Below are 19808 nucleotides of genomic sequence, written 5' to 3' on the forward strand. Positions count from 1 at the left end.
TGTGCCAACATACAATTTGAAACAATAAGCATTACAAAATTCTAACACCTTGACTGTAATCATCAACAATTTAGAATAAAAAAATAAGAGTTTTAGGAGGGCAGCAGAAAAATATGAAGCAATACCACCAGGTTTGGCAAAACTGAACAGATGAAAAGGATAAGGACCTTGGGAGATCAGGTAACATTTGTAGTCCTAGTGGACACATCTGTAGATGAGAGTATCTACCAGTCTGTCCCACAAATGTGTTCACAATTTTTTATCTGACTGATGCAGGGGTCTTAAAAAAAAATGTACGTCATTGTTGCTGGCTGCTGCCGCTTCCATAATCTAATGCTATCATCCATATCGGTTAATTCTGTGCACCTAGCCAATTAATTTGCAGAGCTTTTATTTTTTTAATTTCTTGCCATCACATGGCTACTAAGTCAGCTCCTCCTGCATCGTGCACCTTTTGGTTAGGGCTACTTCTGACTTTATTTTGTTCCTGTTTCTTTATTAAATAAAGTTTTAGTAAAGAAACAGGAACAAAATAAATAAAATCAGAAAGATGCCCCTAACTGAACCCTAGGCAGTGGCCTAGTTTGCCTGTGCATAATGCTGGATATGATGGTATCTAAACCCCCCAAAAGGGGGGCATGTTCAAGATGGTAAGCAGTTAGCTGCACTGAAATTTTGCTCTGCTTATTTTGATTTATTCTGACAGGATTTTTCTATCAAAAATTTCATTTAAAAGTCATTTTTCATTGGTAATTTATATTTAAGTAATTTACAAGATTTTTACAGAAAAATCTAGTTGGTGATTTTTCTGTTACATTTTCCTGTCAGAACAACTTTTTTGGTTCATTGTTAAAATGAGCCACTCTAAAGGAACTACTCAGGAAACTATAATGAGGAAAAGAACTGCAGTCTGTTTAAAACAGTATTCAGGATCTTTCATCAAAAATATATAAACTGGAGATGAAAATGGACTATATAAACGACAAAAATAAGGAGCAAATAGATTTATTGAATGTGGTTATTAAGCAATTGTCACAGCAAGTAACAGAAATTAAAGAAGCAGTTAAAGACATAGATGGGAGAGTGGCTGAAAATGAGAACCACATTTAATTTATTTTCAAACAAAATTCTTTACTTACAGAAAAACAGAAGACCTATGGAGTAGGTCAAGAAGAAATAATATAAGAATCTATGGAGTACAAGAGAAAGAAGAAGGAAGCAACATGATTTTATTTTTAAATAACTGGCTTTTTAAGTCTCAACTTATCTAAAGCTCTCTCAGTTGGCACTGACAGAGGACACAGATCTCTTACAAACACTTAACTAAAAAGCAATCCACCCTCTCCTAGATAAATTGTAGTTAAATTAATTTCAAGCCAAGATCAAGACTTGGTTTTGAAGACAGCCTGGGCTAATTCACCTATAAAAATAAGAGAAAAGTTCCATAATATTTGATAATGACTACTCCACTTCTATTATACCAAAAGAAAGGTATGTGTTCCCCTTTATAAAAAGTTTTAAGAATGTGAACATCAAAGCACATCCTGTGTTCCCAGCTAAAGATAGGATTTTTTCGCCTGAGGGGCAAAAAAACATTCGATGAGAAGAAACTTTCGGACAAACCAGAAGATATGGACAGGTCACTGAGAAATAGACAAGCCACAAGAAATGGATGGACTTTAAAAGAAAAAGTAAGAAGCTTAGGGGCAAATGACTGAATATATATTGGACAAGTTTTAAGTTCTTAACATACTCTTGTTCTTAATTAACTTCTACATAGGAATAACATCTTAATTACGGTAAAAGTTTTTATTTGTTCTAATAGACAATGATTTAATTCAAAGATACATATTTAGCTGATATAGCTATGATTTATCCTTTAATGACAAGAATAAAAGTTAGGAGGCTTGCTCATTTGGGGTTAACAGAAATGTTCTTTATTAAATAACAGCTTAGAATATGTTTTAATATTACAGATTAGTTGATTGTTATACAATTAAACTTATACAGTAAAAATAAGTAAATATTCATTTAAAGCAATGCAAGTTGATATTACAATGATATTACAATAATATGTGAGGAGTGTATGGCTTGTATGGGAGAGTAGAGAGGCTTCCTTGAGTGATTTTGATGTTAAATGCATTGTATATTAGTTTTTTCATGTAACACTATTAGTAAAGGCATCACCTCGAGAACAAAGGAGGTTATAACCCCTCTATACTGGGTACTAATCAGGCCCGTAATTGAGTATAATGCCCCATTCAGCAAGTACCATACAAAGCACCTGTAGCAATTGGATAGACGTCAGAGGTTTCTAACAAAGAAAATCAAGGGACTCCAGCACATGCCTTACACAGACCAACTAAAGTCCCTGTCACTATACACTGTATCGTATAGACTTCTTAGGGGAGACTTATGCCTGGCTTGCAGAGCAATCTCAGACCCAAACCTAATGAACTTGCTGCACATCTGTAAATCAAACAGGACTAGAGCTACCCATTCCAGGGACCTAAATATGGCCTGCGACTTAAATAGGACATGCTGGAGGGACAGGTTTGTCTCCCAGTGACTGCCACATCTTTGGAATAGGCTACCAATTCATGTGAAAAAGAGCACCTCTATGACTATGTTCAAAAGGAAGCTGGACACCTAGATGGGGCACTGTAAATTCTTACTGGGGATAGCATCCACAACCTTCCTGGACATGGGCAGTCATTACTAAATGCAATCCTGGGTACTGACTATCATAATCTATGGTATTACATTGGGATGAAAAGGTTAGGCTTGAAAAGACCACTGCATCAACAGCCTAGTAAACTCCTATTATCTTATTAACAGTTATGCAGTTCAATTCTCTTGTAAAAGTCCTTTAAAACAGCTTTTGTAAACTGCTGCACCTCGCCTGATGTGGCCGCGACCATTCTACAATCTAAAAGTGAAACCAAATACTGTATTTCCTGCTTGAATGCATATTTAAGTTACTTTAATGCTTCAGAATGAGTCGAGCTGCATTTTACTTACAGAAGTGCCACAATGATGTTTTGGACTTGCTGCTGTTTCAGTAAGAACTCTTTAACCTTTAAATTTCCTTTAAAACAGGAAGTACTTCCACAGGAGTGCTGGGACAGAGAAGGAGACTAAATTAATCAAGGTGAACTGATTTAATTCAGTGTTTCAATGTTAAAAGTTAGGGAAAAAGGTTAATAGTAGTAAGTTAATAGATTAAACTTTTAACTTGTGCATAGAAGCTAACAAATATAGTAAAGAAAACAGAGCTTCACAGTAATATGTTCTCCTGAATATTGAACTTATACTGATATATACGAATCATATAAAAGGCAGTATCATATTATTCTATATTTTTATTTGCGACTGAGGTGCAGAGTCTGTATTTATTCATGGACTAGTAGTTTAATGCACAAGTGTAATTACAGAGAATTAAAAGAACACTGATTTAGACATACTAGAAGGCATATGTAGCCATATATTTGGTTATAAGGATGCAGGGTTATATCTACAAGTTTGTTTATGTTACATAATATAAATAGTCTAGAGTTTAATTCCTTTTCAATCATTTCAGTGTTTTAAATGGTTAATGTCAAGGTATTTTGTTAAATTTAAGAGGATAAAAAGCTATTTGCTTACACACACACATATACAGACACACGCGCACACACACACACACACACACACACACATATATATATATATATATATATATATATATATATATATATATATATAATATGAGTACACCAGCTTACAGTCTGACACATGGATTAAATACATTATAGAGAATGATAATTAGTAGACTGGTCATATGTGAACCTTATAACTACTACCCCTATAGTGTTTAATACCGTCTTATATGCATTAAATAAGAAAAGGATGTTTAATATGTTTATTTGGACTAAGGTTAAGCATAGCAAGACTTATTAAATGCTTTTGTAATTGCTTTATAAAATGTACACTAACTTTTTTGTGGAGCTTTTTTCCCCTGGGCCTCCACTGAAAATGGGCTTCCACCCAGTCAGACTATCCTGGTAAACAAATGTAAAATAAATAAATAAAAAATATTATTATTTATGTATGCTGTGGTTTCGACTCCTTGGTATTATAGTGTAACAATTTCTGTGCATTCCATGTTGATGATATCAGAGGCCAGGACACAATGTTATGATGTAATGCACCCTGTGTAATATGCTTGTGTAACAAGCTGAGGTTATCACATCATGGTATTATGGTATAACAAATTCTATGTTTTCTATGCTAATGGTAACAAACATCCTGACAACTCTATACTACACTGTAACAAAACCAGAGAACAGTATCCCTAAGGAAGCTGTGGCTCTGACATCATGTAACTGTGATGGTGCAAAGCCTATGTATTCCACACAAATGGTAATGAAGGCCCTGACACTAATTTATTATGATAGAATTAAACCTAAAAGTAGTATGATAATGCAGAAAGAGGTTCTGACAGCATAGTGATGCACTGTAACCAAGCCTGTCTTTTCCGTGCAGATGGTACCAGAGACCCTGATTGCACTAATTCACCTACATTTATACAAGTCTTAAATATTCTGACTTAGTAGGCCTTAAGACAATAACAATTTTAACTTACTTAATGTTACATTTTAAACAGTTAATTTATGTAACATAATTCATTACACCACGACGGGTATATTGTTTGAAGCAAAATGTGCATTTACTTATTAATAGATAAAATTAACTTTCAGAGAAACAAAATTAACACTGTGTATTTTTCTTTTTTCCTTCTTGGAAAACGCAATGCTACTGGGAAAAACACATTGCAATTGATGGATTAAAATATTCTTAGTGGGGCTTCAACAATAATATGTCATCTTGTATTGATCTAGATTCTGTCATTATAGTACAGCATGTATGCTATATAATAAGCATAGCTTTGCAGTCTTAAACAGATAAAGCTATATATGGTACAAACATTGAAGTAAAGTTAGTATGCTTGAAATAATTAAAATATGAGAGAGTCTGGATATCTAATATAAAAATTGATGTTAGCACTGATGTAGTAGTAGCAATAGGATAAGTCTAGTTAGTTTTATGGCAAGGTTAGAGAGTAGTTTGTATGATTACATCATCAAACTACAAATTTGTTATTTTGTGATATGGGGTAATTTTGTTCTTAACATTAGTTACATAATTTCAGTCATTAGGTTTTTGTCCATGTCAAGACATATTAACAAAAATGTTCTTGTTTGTGTTATATATAATATCAAAGCAATATACGTTTTGTCGGTTATAAATGTATGTCATTGAGCATTAATGGTTTAAATAATCCAGTAAAAAGAAGTAGTCTGTTGAAATATCTGAAACTTTATAAATCTGATAGTCTTTTTGCAAGAAATGCACCTGCTATCCAAAGATGTAAACAGAATGTTTTTATAAGATTATTCCCTTTTAGTTGGTTTTCTTTTCAGATCTAAAAGAAGATGCACACTTATATTATGGAAAAATTCATTGAATATACCAAAAGTGATTGATTCTTATTCAGAAAACAATGGGATGTTAATTCTGGCTGTAATAGAAATAAAAAAAAAAGTATTATAAGTTTGTTAACTCATACCAGATCCCTAGAATTGAAGCAAAGGTCTCTAAAAAGTATTTGGATATTATAACATTTTATATGAAAGATGAGGCAACTATAGCAAGAGATTTTAATTGCATGTTATCAGAGAATGACACTACTGCTATTAGAAAACTTAGACTTTCATCAGCTGCAAAACACTTTAATCACTTTATCAATACAATGCATTTGAGAAACATTCATGATTTAAGACCATCTAAATCTCTTAACTGCACACATTACTCTTAGATTTGACACCCAAACCAATATAGAAAGGGTTTTTATTTCTAATAGCTTATACTCTAAAACTGAAGATGTAATTATTTCTTGTCCATTAAATGGCCACAATGCAATTACTTTTAATCTCACAATGAAGCCAAAAAAATGTAATATTATGTAAAAGACTTCCTGCTTACATAATTAAAATTAAGGGTTTTAGGGACTGGTTTACTAATAAAATTAAGACCTTTTTAGAGTTTAATAATAATGGACAAGATACTGACATCATTCTTTGGGATTCTTTGAAAGCCTATTTAAAAGGTAAAACTAAAAACTGGTATGCATGCAAGAGAAGAGAATGGGATAGATGACTGAAACAATTACAATCTAAGATAGAAGTTTTAAAGTTAAAAAAAAATATAAAGCTAATAATCTAAAACTGAAAACATTAAATCAAAAATATGTTGATATTCTTAGTCATAAGATTTCAATAAACTTAGAAAAATAGATTTACAATCCTATTCAGTAAATCCTAAAAGTTTATACAGATTAGCCAGTAGATTGAAAAAAATGAATAAGTTGAATCATATTAAGGAGATATATAAATATGGTAGCAAAACTAAAACAGTTACTGATTTAGCAGATATATTAGAATGTTTTAGGGATCGTTATGAGCAAATAAATACTAATAGTAGTAATCTGATAAACAGTAATATTCTTGTGAGCTTTCTGAATGAAAACATTAACTATAAGCTAACTAGAGCAAAAAAAAAAATAGTACTGCTAAACCTTTTTCAGTTAAGGAAATAAAAAAATCAAATTAAAAATCTTAAAATTAATAAAGCTTTGGGTATGGATGAAATAATTTCAGAACTTTATAAATTATTACCAGATAGTATATTAAAGGTTCTATTGAAAGCATTTAATGATATTAAATATATGTCAAGTGTACCCCCCCATTTTGGAGATTTTTGCTCGTTTTACCTATACTAAAAACAGGATAAAGACTCAATGTTATTCTTCATATCAACCTATTTAACTTCTAAATATAAATTCTAAAATGTTTATGTCAATATTGGTAAATAGAATAATTATTTTGGCAGGAATTATTAATAATGATCAAACAAGATTTATATTAAACAGGAAAGCTTATGACGACATTATTAAGATTAAAACATTAATAGATTTTGCAAACAAAACACTTCTAATCACAAGTTTAGCTTTAGACAAAGCTTTTGATTTAGTAAATTGAAATTAGTTATTTAAAGTGCTTGAAGAATATAACATTTCTGTAGAATTTATTAATCAAATTACAATGCTGTATAACAACATGCCTGCATTTATCAAAATAGGTTTTCTGTCTAAATAATTTAGAATATTAAAGGGTACAAAGCAAGGGTGTCCATTATTTCCATTATTTGCATTTACAGAACCTTTTGCAAATCACATTAGATCAAACAAAAATATAAAGGATTTTTTCAATAGATGAAAATTACTCTTCCAAAATAGCATAATCAGCAAATAATTCCAACATTTGGTAATATTGATTCATCACTACAACATATAGTTAAAACTATGGAATGTTTTGAAGAGATTTCTACACTGAAATTTAATACAGCAAAACTAATATGTTAATTAACAAAGATTTAGATTCAGATCTAAAAAAAGTATAGTAATTTTAACTTGGGTAATAATCAGATTAAATATCTAGGAGTTACTATAACTTCACGTAGTAAACAGCTAGATTTAATAAATTATACAAATTAACACAATTACACAACTAATTTCAAGATGGAATAAATTATTTTTTTTTACTATGGAAGATGGTCTTGTTGTAATAAAAATGATAATGTTACCTAGAATTTTATTTTATATTCAGTCTTTAATACTATCCCCAAATAAAATCTTTTTTTAAGAAAATAAACTCTGTTATACTTAAATGTTTATGGTTCCATAATAAGCCTAGGATTTCATTAGAATGGCATATGAAAAGCTGGGAAGAAGGTGGTACTGGTTTTTCGAATTTTGATTTGTATGTAAAGTCAGCTGGTATTCAAATGATTCTAAATAGACATCAATAATATTACTAAGTGTTAATAAATTATTAGTTGACTCATGTGCAAATTGTATTTAATACATTTTATTGGATCTTAAAAGATTACTGTATTAGTATTAAAAATTACTCTCTCTATACCACTGATAACCTCTGTCATATCAACATTTAAGAGATATTTAAATAATTTTAAGATAAAACCCTTGTTTTATTATTTCCTATATCATTCACTAATTGTTTACAATTACAGAATTTAGCTAAAATATTAGATTTTAAAGATAGTAATTTAATATTTTGGCATCAGTTCCTAAAGCATAACAAAATATATTAAACAGAATATGTATTAGCTAGATACAATTTAAGACAGAACAATTGCTCAAGCTTGCAAAGTTAAGATTTTGTAAATGACAAAATAAATCTCTTCAGATTCACTTGTGAAAAATGTCCCAAAAATATGAGAATTTTTATCTAATATTAATAGTAATTTAAGCAACAATAGGTCTTACTTGTCAAAATATATAGGATTTTAAGAACAGACTGTTCCTTTTTTAGAAATAAAATTTTGGGATTACTCTACAAGAATCAATCAAGAAGAGTTTTCTGATGTGAATAAAAAAATATTATTTAAATCAATAGGCAAAACTTCTTCATTTTACTGGAAATTATTTACTTGGAAATATTTGCATAAATCTTTTATAACCCATCATAAGGTTGCAATAATAAACAAAGTATTAAATGTTAATTGTTGGAGATGTGGTGATGATATAGATGCAGACTTGTACACATGGTGCTGGAGTGTAAAATGCTATCTCCTTATTGGAATACTTTTTCTCAAGCATTGTGGATGGATAAATGTATAAAACAAATTCATTAATACTGTTTAATGTTCCAATTCCAGAAGTTATTCCAAAAAGAAAAGTGTACCTTATGGTCAGTTTTAGCAGTTGCAAGAAAAGTATTACACTGAATTAGAAATGTAAAAATGTCATTTTCAGAATTTATATTTTTAGCTAAAAGTGTGTGCAAAAAACAACTTTTAACCATTAAGATGAGAACACTGAATATTACGTATTAGGATATGTTTCATGGAAAAAATTAAGTGATTTACTTGAAAAATATTAATGATATATTTTCGACAAACTCTGGTATGGACAAATATAAATAGTTTTAACTATGTTTTCATACTTTGTTTTGTCTTATTGTGACTGTTGAAAATTTTGAAAAAAATGTTAAAAAAAAAACAAAACAAAAATGATTATGATTGCGTAACTGCTTAAATACCATAGGATCATAGGAGATTACAAGGATATTGACCTGGGTGTCATATTAAGCCTAGCCATTTTTACCCAATGCAATACTGTAGAGATTCTAGTCAATACCCAAGATTGCATTTAGTGATGGACAACCCATGTCCAGGAGGGTTGTGGGTGCTATCCCCAGCAAGAATTTACGGTGCCCCATCCACTCATCCAGGTTCCTCTTGAACAGTGTCACAGAGGTGCTCTGTTTCACAAGAATTGGTAGCGTGTTCCAAGGCACAGCAGTCTCTGGGAGATAAATCTGTCCCTCCAGCATGTCCTACTTGTCACAGGCCATATTTAAGCTTCTGGAGTGGGTAGCCCTAGACCCATTTGATTTACGGATATGCAGCAAGTTCATTAGGTTTTTGTCTTGGGTTGCTCTGTAGGCTAGGCATAAGTCTCCCCTAAGAAGTCTATATGATACAGAGTACAGTGACAGGGACTTTAGTCGGGTCCATGTAAGGCACATGCTGGAAGCCCTTGATCATCTTTGTTAGAAACCTCTGAGGTCCCATTAATTGCTGTAGATGCTTAGTACGGTACATACCGAATGGGGCATTATACTCAATTATGGTCAGAAAAGTGCAGAGTATAGGGGGGTTATAACTTATTTGCTCTCAAGGCAATGCCTTTACTAATCAAGTGAGCTAAGTGGAAAGCTATCCTTACAATGGTAGACACATGGTGGTTGAAGTTAAGGTTACAGTCAACCTGTGATTTCAGGTCCCTTACCACTTTCATGGGTACTTAGATATTGTCATTGATTTGATAGTGTGAAGGATATTGTTTGTACCGAAGGGAATGATGATGCATTTCTTTGCATTCAGTGTGAGATAATAACTAATACAGCAATCACTGGTCTGTGTGAGACGTATTGTTTACTTGATTATGCAGTTGTTTAAACATTATCCAACTGAAATATGAACAGAACATAAGATGGAGACTGCCTTAGGTGAATACCTAAGCCTACAATGTAATGCATTTAGGCCAGCTCTTGACAGAGAAAGAAAAAGCTTTGTAACTGTTAGAATTTATGACAATGCATAGAAGCAGGCAAGATCTCAACACCCACCAGAAAATGACCGTCTCATAAGGGAATAAAGAACCAAAACAGAAAACTTAAAAGAAAGCATATAACTGCTGAATTTGCATGCATTTCATATTCATTTTATAGACATTTGCCTATATTTACTACAGATCTTACATTTTATTGTAATTCTCAGATAAGCAAGTCCTTCAAGCATGGTTACTAGTAAATGACCCTCATCTGCAACATCTGCTTGAGTTGGTGCTAGCTCAGGCAAATGTAAAGAATTCCATGATACCTACTGAATAGAGCAGGGATCCTTTATATACAAAAAAGTCATATTTGCAAGTATTTACACAATGTGCAAATATACAATTATACAAATATATTTACACTTTCATAGTTTTCTTTCGAATCCTACTAAATATTCATCCCTATTAGACTCCCATGTCTTTTTCCATAAAATGGATAAAAAGTCGTCTTTTTACTGGGTTTAATCTAGAACCCTATATAAATGAAAAACATATCTGCAACAATTTATTTTCAAATACTGATAAAAAAAATCTGATTCTACTTAATACTGTTGCTAAAATCCATTTACCATTAAACATAATTTCATTTATTCTTTCATTCCATATAATTCATATGACATAAAATAACTTGTCTATTAACATATTCAACTACTTCTATTCTTGTAATGCCCATATTTAAGAACATTCATTTTTATTTTATACACTTTTTATAGCTTCAAAAATTTTTTTTTTTTTTTTTTTACAGTTTTCCCCATTACTTGTTTTATTCTTTTACATTTCAAAAAACACGTTCTTCTTTTTGACAATGTAAATATATTATATCAATTTTCTTTTTATATGGCATATTTCCTTTTACTGGTAATTTATCTATTACAAGTCTACGCAAAATATATTGACATTATACTTTCTTATTACACCATCTGTTTATTATTTGTATAGCTCTAATTTTTTCATATGTTATATTTTTCCAATCATTTTACACAACAATGTTTTATCATTACTTTCTTATACCATACTTTTTTATATCAATTTTATTTTCTACAAAAATATTTATTCTTGGTAACATTTTATTTCTTCATTTATACATTCTTTCTTTTACTCTTAACTATACCCCAACATTTATCATACTTACAGTTATACAGTTTTACTATTAAACTCTGACCTTTTCCATTTATCCATTTTAATACTATGACAAATTTAATGAAGCAGCATATACCACTGAGTTAATTAACCCTACACCTCTTTCCTCTTTATTTACATACAAAAGTAGTATTTTTACTGGGTTTAATCTAGAACACTATATAAATGAAAAACATATCTGCAACAATTTATTTTCAAATACTGCTGATAGCATAAATACACTTGGTAAGTATGCTATTTTCCCATCAGTACTGAATTTATCAAATAAGCTTTTTTCTGAATAATTTATATATTGTCCAGAAAAGACAGGTTTGTTTCATTTCTTCTATTTTCCCCCACTGAATTCTTCTTACATCTTTATTCCCAAATGTTAAACCCAATGCAGAGATTTAATTCACTAAAAAAATATATCCCTATCTTTACTATATCAACCAAACCTTTACTTTTATCTTTATTTAAAGCCATCCATATCACATCTAGACACTCATTTGTGTAAATTACTTCCTTTATCCAAATTTTCTTGTTTGCAAATTATTTTAATGTCATCTGCATATGTTAACAGGACTGGAATTCTTAACCCTTAAGATGTTATATATACGCTGCCTCCTCCTTTTTATAATTTATTTTATAAACTATTGCATTCACAACTAATGCAAAAGGTGTACAACTCAATGCACATTCCTGTCTTACACCACTCTTAATATGCACCTCTTGGTTTAAACAGCCATTTACAAGTATTTTTACTTTATCACTATAAGTTGACATACATAATTACCTAACTTTCTCACTTGCATTATATTCTTTCATTAATACCCATAAGACTTCACATCCAATTGTATCAAATGCCTTATTAAGGTCTCCTATCATGAGTTTTGCTTCTTTTTTCTATTCATATCATTAATAATTCCTGACAACTCGTCCCCTTTATACTATATGTACTATTTTCCATAATATTTTCCATTTTAGTTCCAAATGTCTTTTGCATTACTTTCATAAAGATCTTGCAATTATTATCCAATACCATTGATCTCCAGTTTGACTTCTATCTTCCTTCTTCCATATGAATTTAAGTAGTCCACTACATAATTCGTTATACATAAAATCTTCATTTAAATATTCATTCAAAATCTTTTTATATATATATATATAGCTTTTTTTGCCAATCCCTTCATTGTTATACATTTCATACCTTATTCTATTTGGTTCTGTAACCAAATCTATATTTACTTGTCCTAATACTTTATCTAGCTCATATAAAAATCTTCGTTTCCAACTCTATATCCTCTTTTTCTGTTAACTTTGTTACTTTCCATGTTTTTTCACTACCTTCATTTTTTTCTAAATATTCCTTGTACATATTGTACTGCACTATTCAGAATATTTTCCTGAGTTCTTCCTATTTCTCCTTTTACATTTTTTTATTTCTCTCATTGCATTGCCACCTTCCTCTACTAATCAGCTTAAGTAACTCAACCCTTCTCTTTTTGCTTATAAAAAAATATCTTTGCTTAAACAGCAGTTCTTATATTTTTTGTTTCATATAAATTATTTTTCTATGTCAAAGTACTTTCTACCATTACATTCTAAATCTTCCAATGCATTGTTTAATGTTTTTATACTTTTCTTTCTCTACTTTTCTCACATCTTAATACTAACGTAAATAAAATTGTTTATATTTTTCCTTAATCATCATCCACCATTCAGACCAATTTTTTATTAAATGTTCTCAAAGTAATATGATTGGTTCTATAACTGCATTACGGACTGCTTTCCTTCTTCATTCCAGGTTTCCTCATTTATCCTTTTTATTCCTTTGTCCATTTCATATATTCCTTGTTTTCTTTTGTCTCTAGCCATACTACAAGATGATCAGAAAATTCTGTTTCAACTACCTCCCTGTGACGAGTGCCTACTCCAGGCCAGCAAACAAGGAGATTCAATACTTACCACTCTAGTAAGAGATTGTCACTAAGAGCAAAAGATGGATTCACAAAATATTTTCAGATGCAACTCCCTGCACCAAGCACAATTTCCCTTAAGAGCACACTCCAGACCTGGGGCTGGACTCTCCATCTCTTGCCAGACCCACACAAACTAAACATTGACCACTTTGGAGCTCTGTGTCCCTGTTCCCAGTAGCAGACACACCCACTTGGACATCTGAGCATCACACACACACACACACACACACACACACACACACACACACACACACACACACACACACACACACACACACACACACACCTTGGAAAAGCTGGCAAAGATTTACTTGCTGTGCCCTTTTCTGCCCAGACTCTGTAGTAATCACACTGTCACCAGTCAGCTACCCAACAGCTCTTACAAAGGGTACCCAATCATACAGAGTAAAATTAATACTAATGCAAATGGCAGAGTGTGAACAAATCATCAAGGCTTTCAGGAGCAGCCACAGTGTCACTAAAACAAGCATAACCACTCTCAAGATGTTAAAAGTATTCTCTAAAGGACCAGCCACAATGAAAATTATTAAAATATTTAATGATAAATAAAACAGAAAACAGGAGAATACTGAATACAATAAATAAGAGTTTCCACCACAAAGATATAAAAATAAAACAGTTGGATAGTTTCTCACAGATGCAGAAAACAATACTAAGCTAACGAATTACTGTTCCCTGACTACTTACTAAAGCAAGGCAAGCTGATGTGTGCTGAGCATCTTACCACAGCAAAAGCCAGATGATGTCTCTCTCTCTCTCTCTCCCTGTCTGTGTGGATGTGTGAGATATATATCCTGTCAGAAATCTTTCCTGTCAGGTTCCAAAGTGCTGCTGAGAGAGTTCCAAAGAAACCAGATGCTAGTTAGAGGATGGCATCACCTCTGATCACCTGACCCTGGTACAATACACACACAGAGCTTTGCCAAGATCTGTGACAGCATCTGAAATGTATAACACAGTTTCAAACTTTCCACCTTTCCAGGGTTCTCTGGTAAACATTCACATTTGATTAGTTGCAACAATACAACCTAATGTACATGCATACTTTCTTTCTGTCCAGCACAAATTACTACTGATGGAGTTTTAACACAAGTAACTTTACAAATATATGTTTAACTCAAACATCTGTACAAATCTGTGTGATAGTCAAATAATATAAAATTCTTTACAAAACTCCAGCTAGCTATGTTGGTATATGTACACATGTACTGCCCTACTCTCCCTGGCACAGATGGCACTACCTCATAACATCACACTCCCCTTCATCTATAATTAAACCATCTGATACTATAAAATAATCTATTTCAGTTCTATACAACCCCCCTTTGTAAGTCCATGATTTTTGTCCCAGAGTATTAACTTACCACATCTTGTAATTTTTAATAGTTTTATTGTATCCTTTCCTTTCTTTTTATACTTGCAACTTAAATCACAATTAGAGTCTCCTTTTATAACAGTATTCATATTTAACAGTACATAATGTAAAATCTGATTAAAAAAGCTCTCCCTTTCTTTACAATTAGTATAAGCATATGTTATAATTCTATAAATGTGGTCTTTCCATTTTAAATCTACAATGGTTAAGCTTCCTATTTTTGCTCAAGTTACATCTAATACGTTTACTGTTATTTCTACAGAATATGGCTATGCCAGAACATCTCTCATTTCCAAATTCCAGATGATCTTTCCCCCTCATAGTTTCTCTGTCTGTAATCTTTAATTTGTTAAAACATCTTTTGTCTTAAAATATAATCACATCTACGTCACATGCATTACACTACTACAAAATTGCTATTCTTATTACATTCTTAATACTATTCACATTTACTCAAAAAATTTCATTTCCCTCTTTTCTTAGATTCATGGTTTCATAGATTCATAGCTAATGACTAGGCTAGATACCTTAATGGGCCACTCTAAGCATAGCCAATTTCCCTCCCAAAAGTAAGAATCAAACTCCGTACCTTGTGTCTGTAACACATTAACTGTTATGCCAACCCTCAACCATTAGGTGTATATGGTCTGTTTCATTCATTTCTTTGTGTTTTTTTTTTTTTTTTTTTTTTTACTTGTCCCTTTAAATTTTCTTTTTCTGTCTTTTACCTTTTTACCAATAGGATTCTTTTTTTCCCTTTTACTAATCTCTCAATTTATATCTTCTTCATTACTTATTTCAGAGCATTATTCTATGTCCTCTATTTATTTTTCATCTATTTCTTCTATTACTACTTCTAAAATTTCTTCTTTGTTCATTTTATTCTCTTTTTCCTTACTCATTTTCATACTCCATCTATAAATGTCCAACTTTGTTACATATATATAAATTTCAGTTCACATTTTTTGTACCACATCCCATTTCCCCACAAATATTTTCTTTTATTACAGTTACTTTGTCAAATGTCCTTTTCCACACAAAAAATGCTTTAGGTTGTCCCCAGTATTTCACGACACCCCTATTCCTCTCCACAATTATCATGTTTGGTATATATATATTTTTCCTCTTTCGATTTTTAATACAATACTAAAATCTTACCGACCAGTTCATAAACCCCATTTATCATTAACTTTAGCAATGTCCAGTACTTCTTTACATAAAGTTTTTAAATGTCCTTTCAAAGTCTCTTTTTCCATCTCTGTTCAAAATTGTACAGACATTTTCTTTTTTCATTTCCTTGTTAAATGCTTTTATCCCATAAAGATTACAGGGGTTGCAGTCTTTGTTTTTTCATTTTCTCCAAGAAAATGTTCCATTGAAAAACAGTCTCAAATGTAATATCAAAAAATGTCTGTCTATTAAGAAGAATAAATGCTCTTACCTGAGGTATTTTTATACCCAAAGGAGCTATTAAACTGTCCCACACTTCATGCCTGTCCATATCTTTGTCTTCTTTACTTTGAATCCTTACCACTTACTTCCATTTTTCATTTATTTTGCCTTCTTTTCTACTCCCCTTTTGCCTTGTTTTACTTTCTCTGCATATGTTTTCTATCTCACACTATTCTTTAGGATCGTCTCTGCATCTTCCTTTTGTATTTTCTCCATAATGCTCCCCAGGAAATGTCTCCATTTTCTGGCTCACTCAGCACCACCATTTCTTTAAGTTGATCATCCCGCAACCATCCCAACTGAACGGTTGCAAATTATACAGCCAGCATTTGCCAACTCATCTCCATCAAACAGATTTCTTTGAAAAATCTCAGAATCCCACATGCATTATTTTGTCTCAATATTGGCTTTCTTCTCCATTTGTCTCACCATCCATTATCTGCTTAACTCTCAATTTGCCTTCCCTGTTTCTCTGGGCCACCTCTGCACCTGGAATGGAAACTGGATGTGCTTATGCAAAATGAGACCCCCTTGCAGTACTGATTAGTAGGGAAAGTTCTCCAATGCCCTGGCCAAATAAGGTCTCCCCTGAAAAGAAGTCACTGTCCTAGTTGGACTAACCTTGTCAACAAAAGATAAGTAAAATGAAATATAACATTTGCAAATTATATTTCAATAGACTTTACCAGACTTTATTACAAGTAAAAAGTGAAGGAATAAATGAAAAATGGTAGGGGGGTTAACTTGGGAGTTCAGAGTAGGAAGCAAATACAGTGAAGTGATTATCATAATTTCCCTATTATCCTAGCCTGAACTTTTAAAGAAAGACAATCACACAAGACAATGGGAAAAGGTGTATAGCCTTTGCCTAGCTCGAATGTCTATCAAATAATTCATGGGCGCTGTAAATTATTGCCATTACATATACAGTGAATGCACCTTTAGTCTTACAAGCATGAGAAAATAAATGCAACCACCACCACCATCTCTGAAAAAAAGACTTTTGGAATGTGAAAGCAAACGGGTCCGACATAGGTTGATTATTCCAAGGAATTCAACCTACTTCCCTCAAAGAAAGACTACAACCCTTCCCCAAGACCAACTGTAATAAAGAACATATAAACACACAATCAAATGTTGGCTTTATTAGGATATTTTGGTAAAACCATCCACTTGTTAAAATGATTTGAAATTAAGAAAATGAAGAAAAATCTAACAACGATGCCCTCGAGTTCTTTCTGCATCCTCATTTTGGAAGTCTTAATGTTCTGCAGGCTACAGTCTTACCACTCCTGGCAATACACCTTCTTATGAAGCTGTTCAACAGAAAAGCACTACATGTTAAACCTTTCTACACCTCTGACACATTGTACAGTATTCTGCATATCCAGTATGGTCCAGTAACAATTTTAGATGTTTATAAGTTTGTAAAACATGCACCTAAAATTGCTGTATGTATAACATTATTTAGCACCTGCATTTAAATGATTTACCAAAGTAAGACTCAATGCAATCTTTTGTAAGCATGCTGCAAGTACAGTGGACAACTGTATCATAAACAGTAAACAAAACATATGAAGTGTAACTGGTAAAAACCTTAGGAATGGCAAACCTGAATGAAAAAATGAAAACTGCCACAATCTGAAAAACTCCCATTTAGCTTAGTGTGCCATGTTCTTGCAGGTCTGTATTTGATCATCTCAGACTATATTACAGTTTTAGTGTTGTTAATACCAAGATGCTACCTTTCTGTGCTGTAATAAAAGTGCAAATAATTCATGAAAACTATCAAGCTACTTACATCAAAAGTGGGAGCAATGTGTGATCCACTGCCCTCCCACTGTTCTCTGAAACAACTGCTGAAAGGGAGCAGGAGACCAAAGGCAAGTATTCGAGAGCAGAACTTTTCAGCATCTTCCTTTTCAGCATCCTGCTGCTGGCTGAACAACTTTTCCAAAAGAGTTTGTCCTGTGAAAACAAAACAGAAACGGATGATGTTCAAGTAAGGAAAATATCAGCAACTGTTTAATTATGATGTAAACAGACACACTGCTAACAGTTAAGACACAGTACAAGAGAATAGCACCTGCAAAGAACCAGGCCAAATGTTGAAAATCTGAGTGACGCCTCCAGGTGCATGTGCAGTTAACTCTTACTGATGCCTCTAGGCATCAAATATTGCTTGTTCATATTTACATCAATAATTCCAAAACCATGCTATGTACAGGTTTTAAAAGATTTCATCTTAAAGCTTGCACAATAGCAAACTCAACAGCATCAATATTTGACCTCTGTTTCGTGCAGGTAAATAGATATTGACTGCTGTTTTTATTATATTGATTTATATAGATATACTTTTCACATTTTTCTATCTCAACAACCAAGTAACACAGACAGAACTCATTAGCCTCATATGAAAGCTCTCAGCTAGATGAATAAAATGCTGCTGACAGTACGTGCATAACTTGAGTGGTTGCTGAGATATTGTAAGCTGTTTATAAAATATTACAAATGTAATAGTCACTGTGTTTATTGTGTCCTATAAAATTCAGTTTAAGACCTAGAACCTAAAGAATACTACCACTGTAAAAATAGATTGTGCTAAGTTGTTTGCCATTTATACTTTTCATAGTCCCTATGGTTCCAGAGAAATGAACATTTGTTTGAAATGTGAAGACGTAATTTCATTCTGCAAAAGGCTGAGGCTCCACCCATTGAAAGTTACAGTGCAAACTTCCCAAGCTCCACTGGAGTGAATGAGTTAATACAGAATGAGTTAATGGCAGCAGCTCTAAAAGAGGCATCAGCTGTGTCACAAATACATTCACTGGAATGTTGAGCCACTTAAGAACAGGACCCCAACAAAGAGAGGGCTGAAGCCTTCCCCTCAGAATCCTGAAGGTCTGAATTAACTTGAAAGGCCTGAGAGAGAAGGGCTAAAACATACCTGGTCATATGTGTCTGGTAATTCACAGCCCAAACGGCCAGGGTAGCAGCAGTGTACACCTTTTTGTCCAATCTTTCCATGGCCCTACTGTTGTCAGAGGGGAAGCAGTCTAGTAGAAGGCAAAAGCTTGGAGGGCTTATCAGAAGAAACAGGGGTCAGCATTGGGACTCTTGTAAAGAAATTTCCAATCAGGCACCTTATAAAACCTATCAATTTTGTAGGAGCAAGGAGCTGCTGAAAATGTATCCAACAAAGCAGGAAAAGGAGGAACTGCAGAGGGCTTAGGAGACTCCATTTGGAGGAGTTCAGAATGCCTCTTCTGAACATCAGAAACATGGATGCAGTCCCACTTAAAAAAGGCAGATAGAGGAGATTTCCTTTGGAGACACTAAGGGGATTGCTAGAGTCCACCTCCTCAGAACCAAAATCCAATGGAAAGGGAATCTGGGAGGAATAGGTCAAAGTCTCATCAGAATTGAAGTCCTCATCAGGAGAGTCCTGCTCCCAGGGCCTCTTAACAGGAGTAGAGGACTAAGAGGGGGCAGGAACAGAAACTCCCTGAGGGGGCTTCAAGGCCATGAGTGCATTAAATGATCCCTGTGTAAAATCCTGCCATTCACAATGAAGATGCTTAGGAGTAGGGGGAATATGCTTTGTCTTCTACTTCTTCTT

General features: G+C 32.7%; 1 protein-coding gene across 1 annotated transcript in view; it reads right to left on the bottom strand.

Annotated features, from left to right (window-relative positions):
* The window catches only part of LOC122789858 (formin-2-like), a gene marked incomplete at its 5' end in the record, with an annotated part of 2118086 nt that extends 2099898 nt beyond the window's left edge, over positions 1–18188 (bottom strand). The window contains 1 exon segment of the mRNA XM_044057292.1: positions 17991–18188. Within this exon segment, the coding sequence (XP_043913227.1) occupies positions 17991–18188 (198 nt within the window).
* Between the last annotated feature and the right edge of the window lie 1620 nt (positions 18189–19808).

This window comes from Protopterus annectens, chromosome 15.part0, assembly GCF_019279795.1.
Source record: "Protopterus annectens isolate FY-2018-M chromosome 15.part0, PAN1.0, whole genome shotgun sequence".
NCBI lineage: Eukaryota > Metazoa > Chordata > Ceratodontiformes > Protopteridae > Protopterus > Protopterus annectens.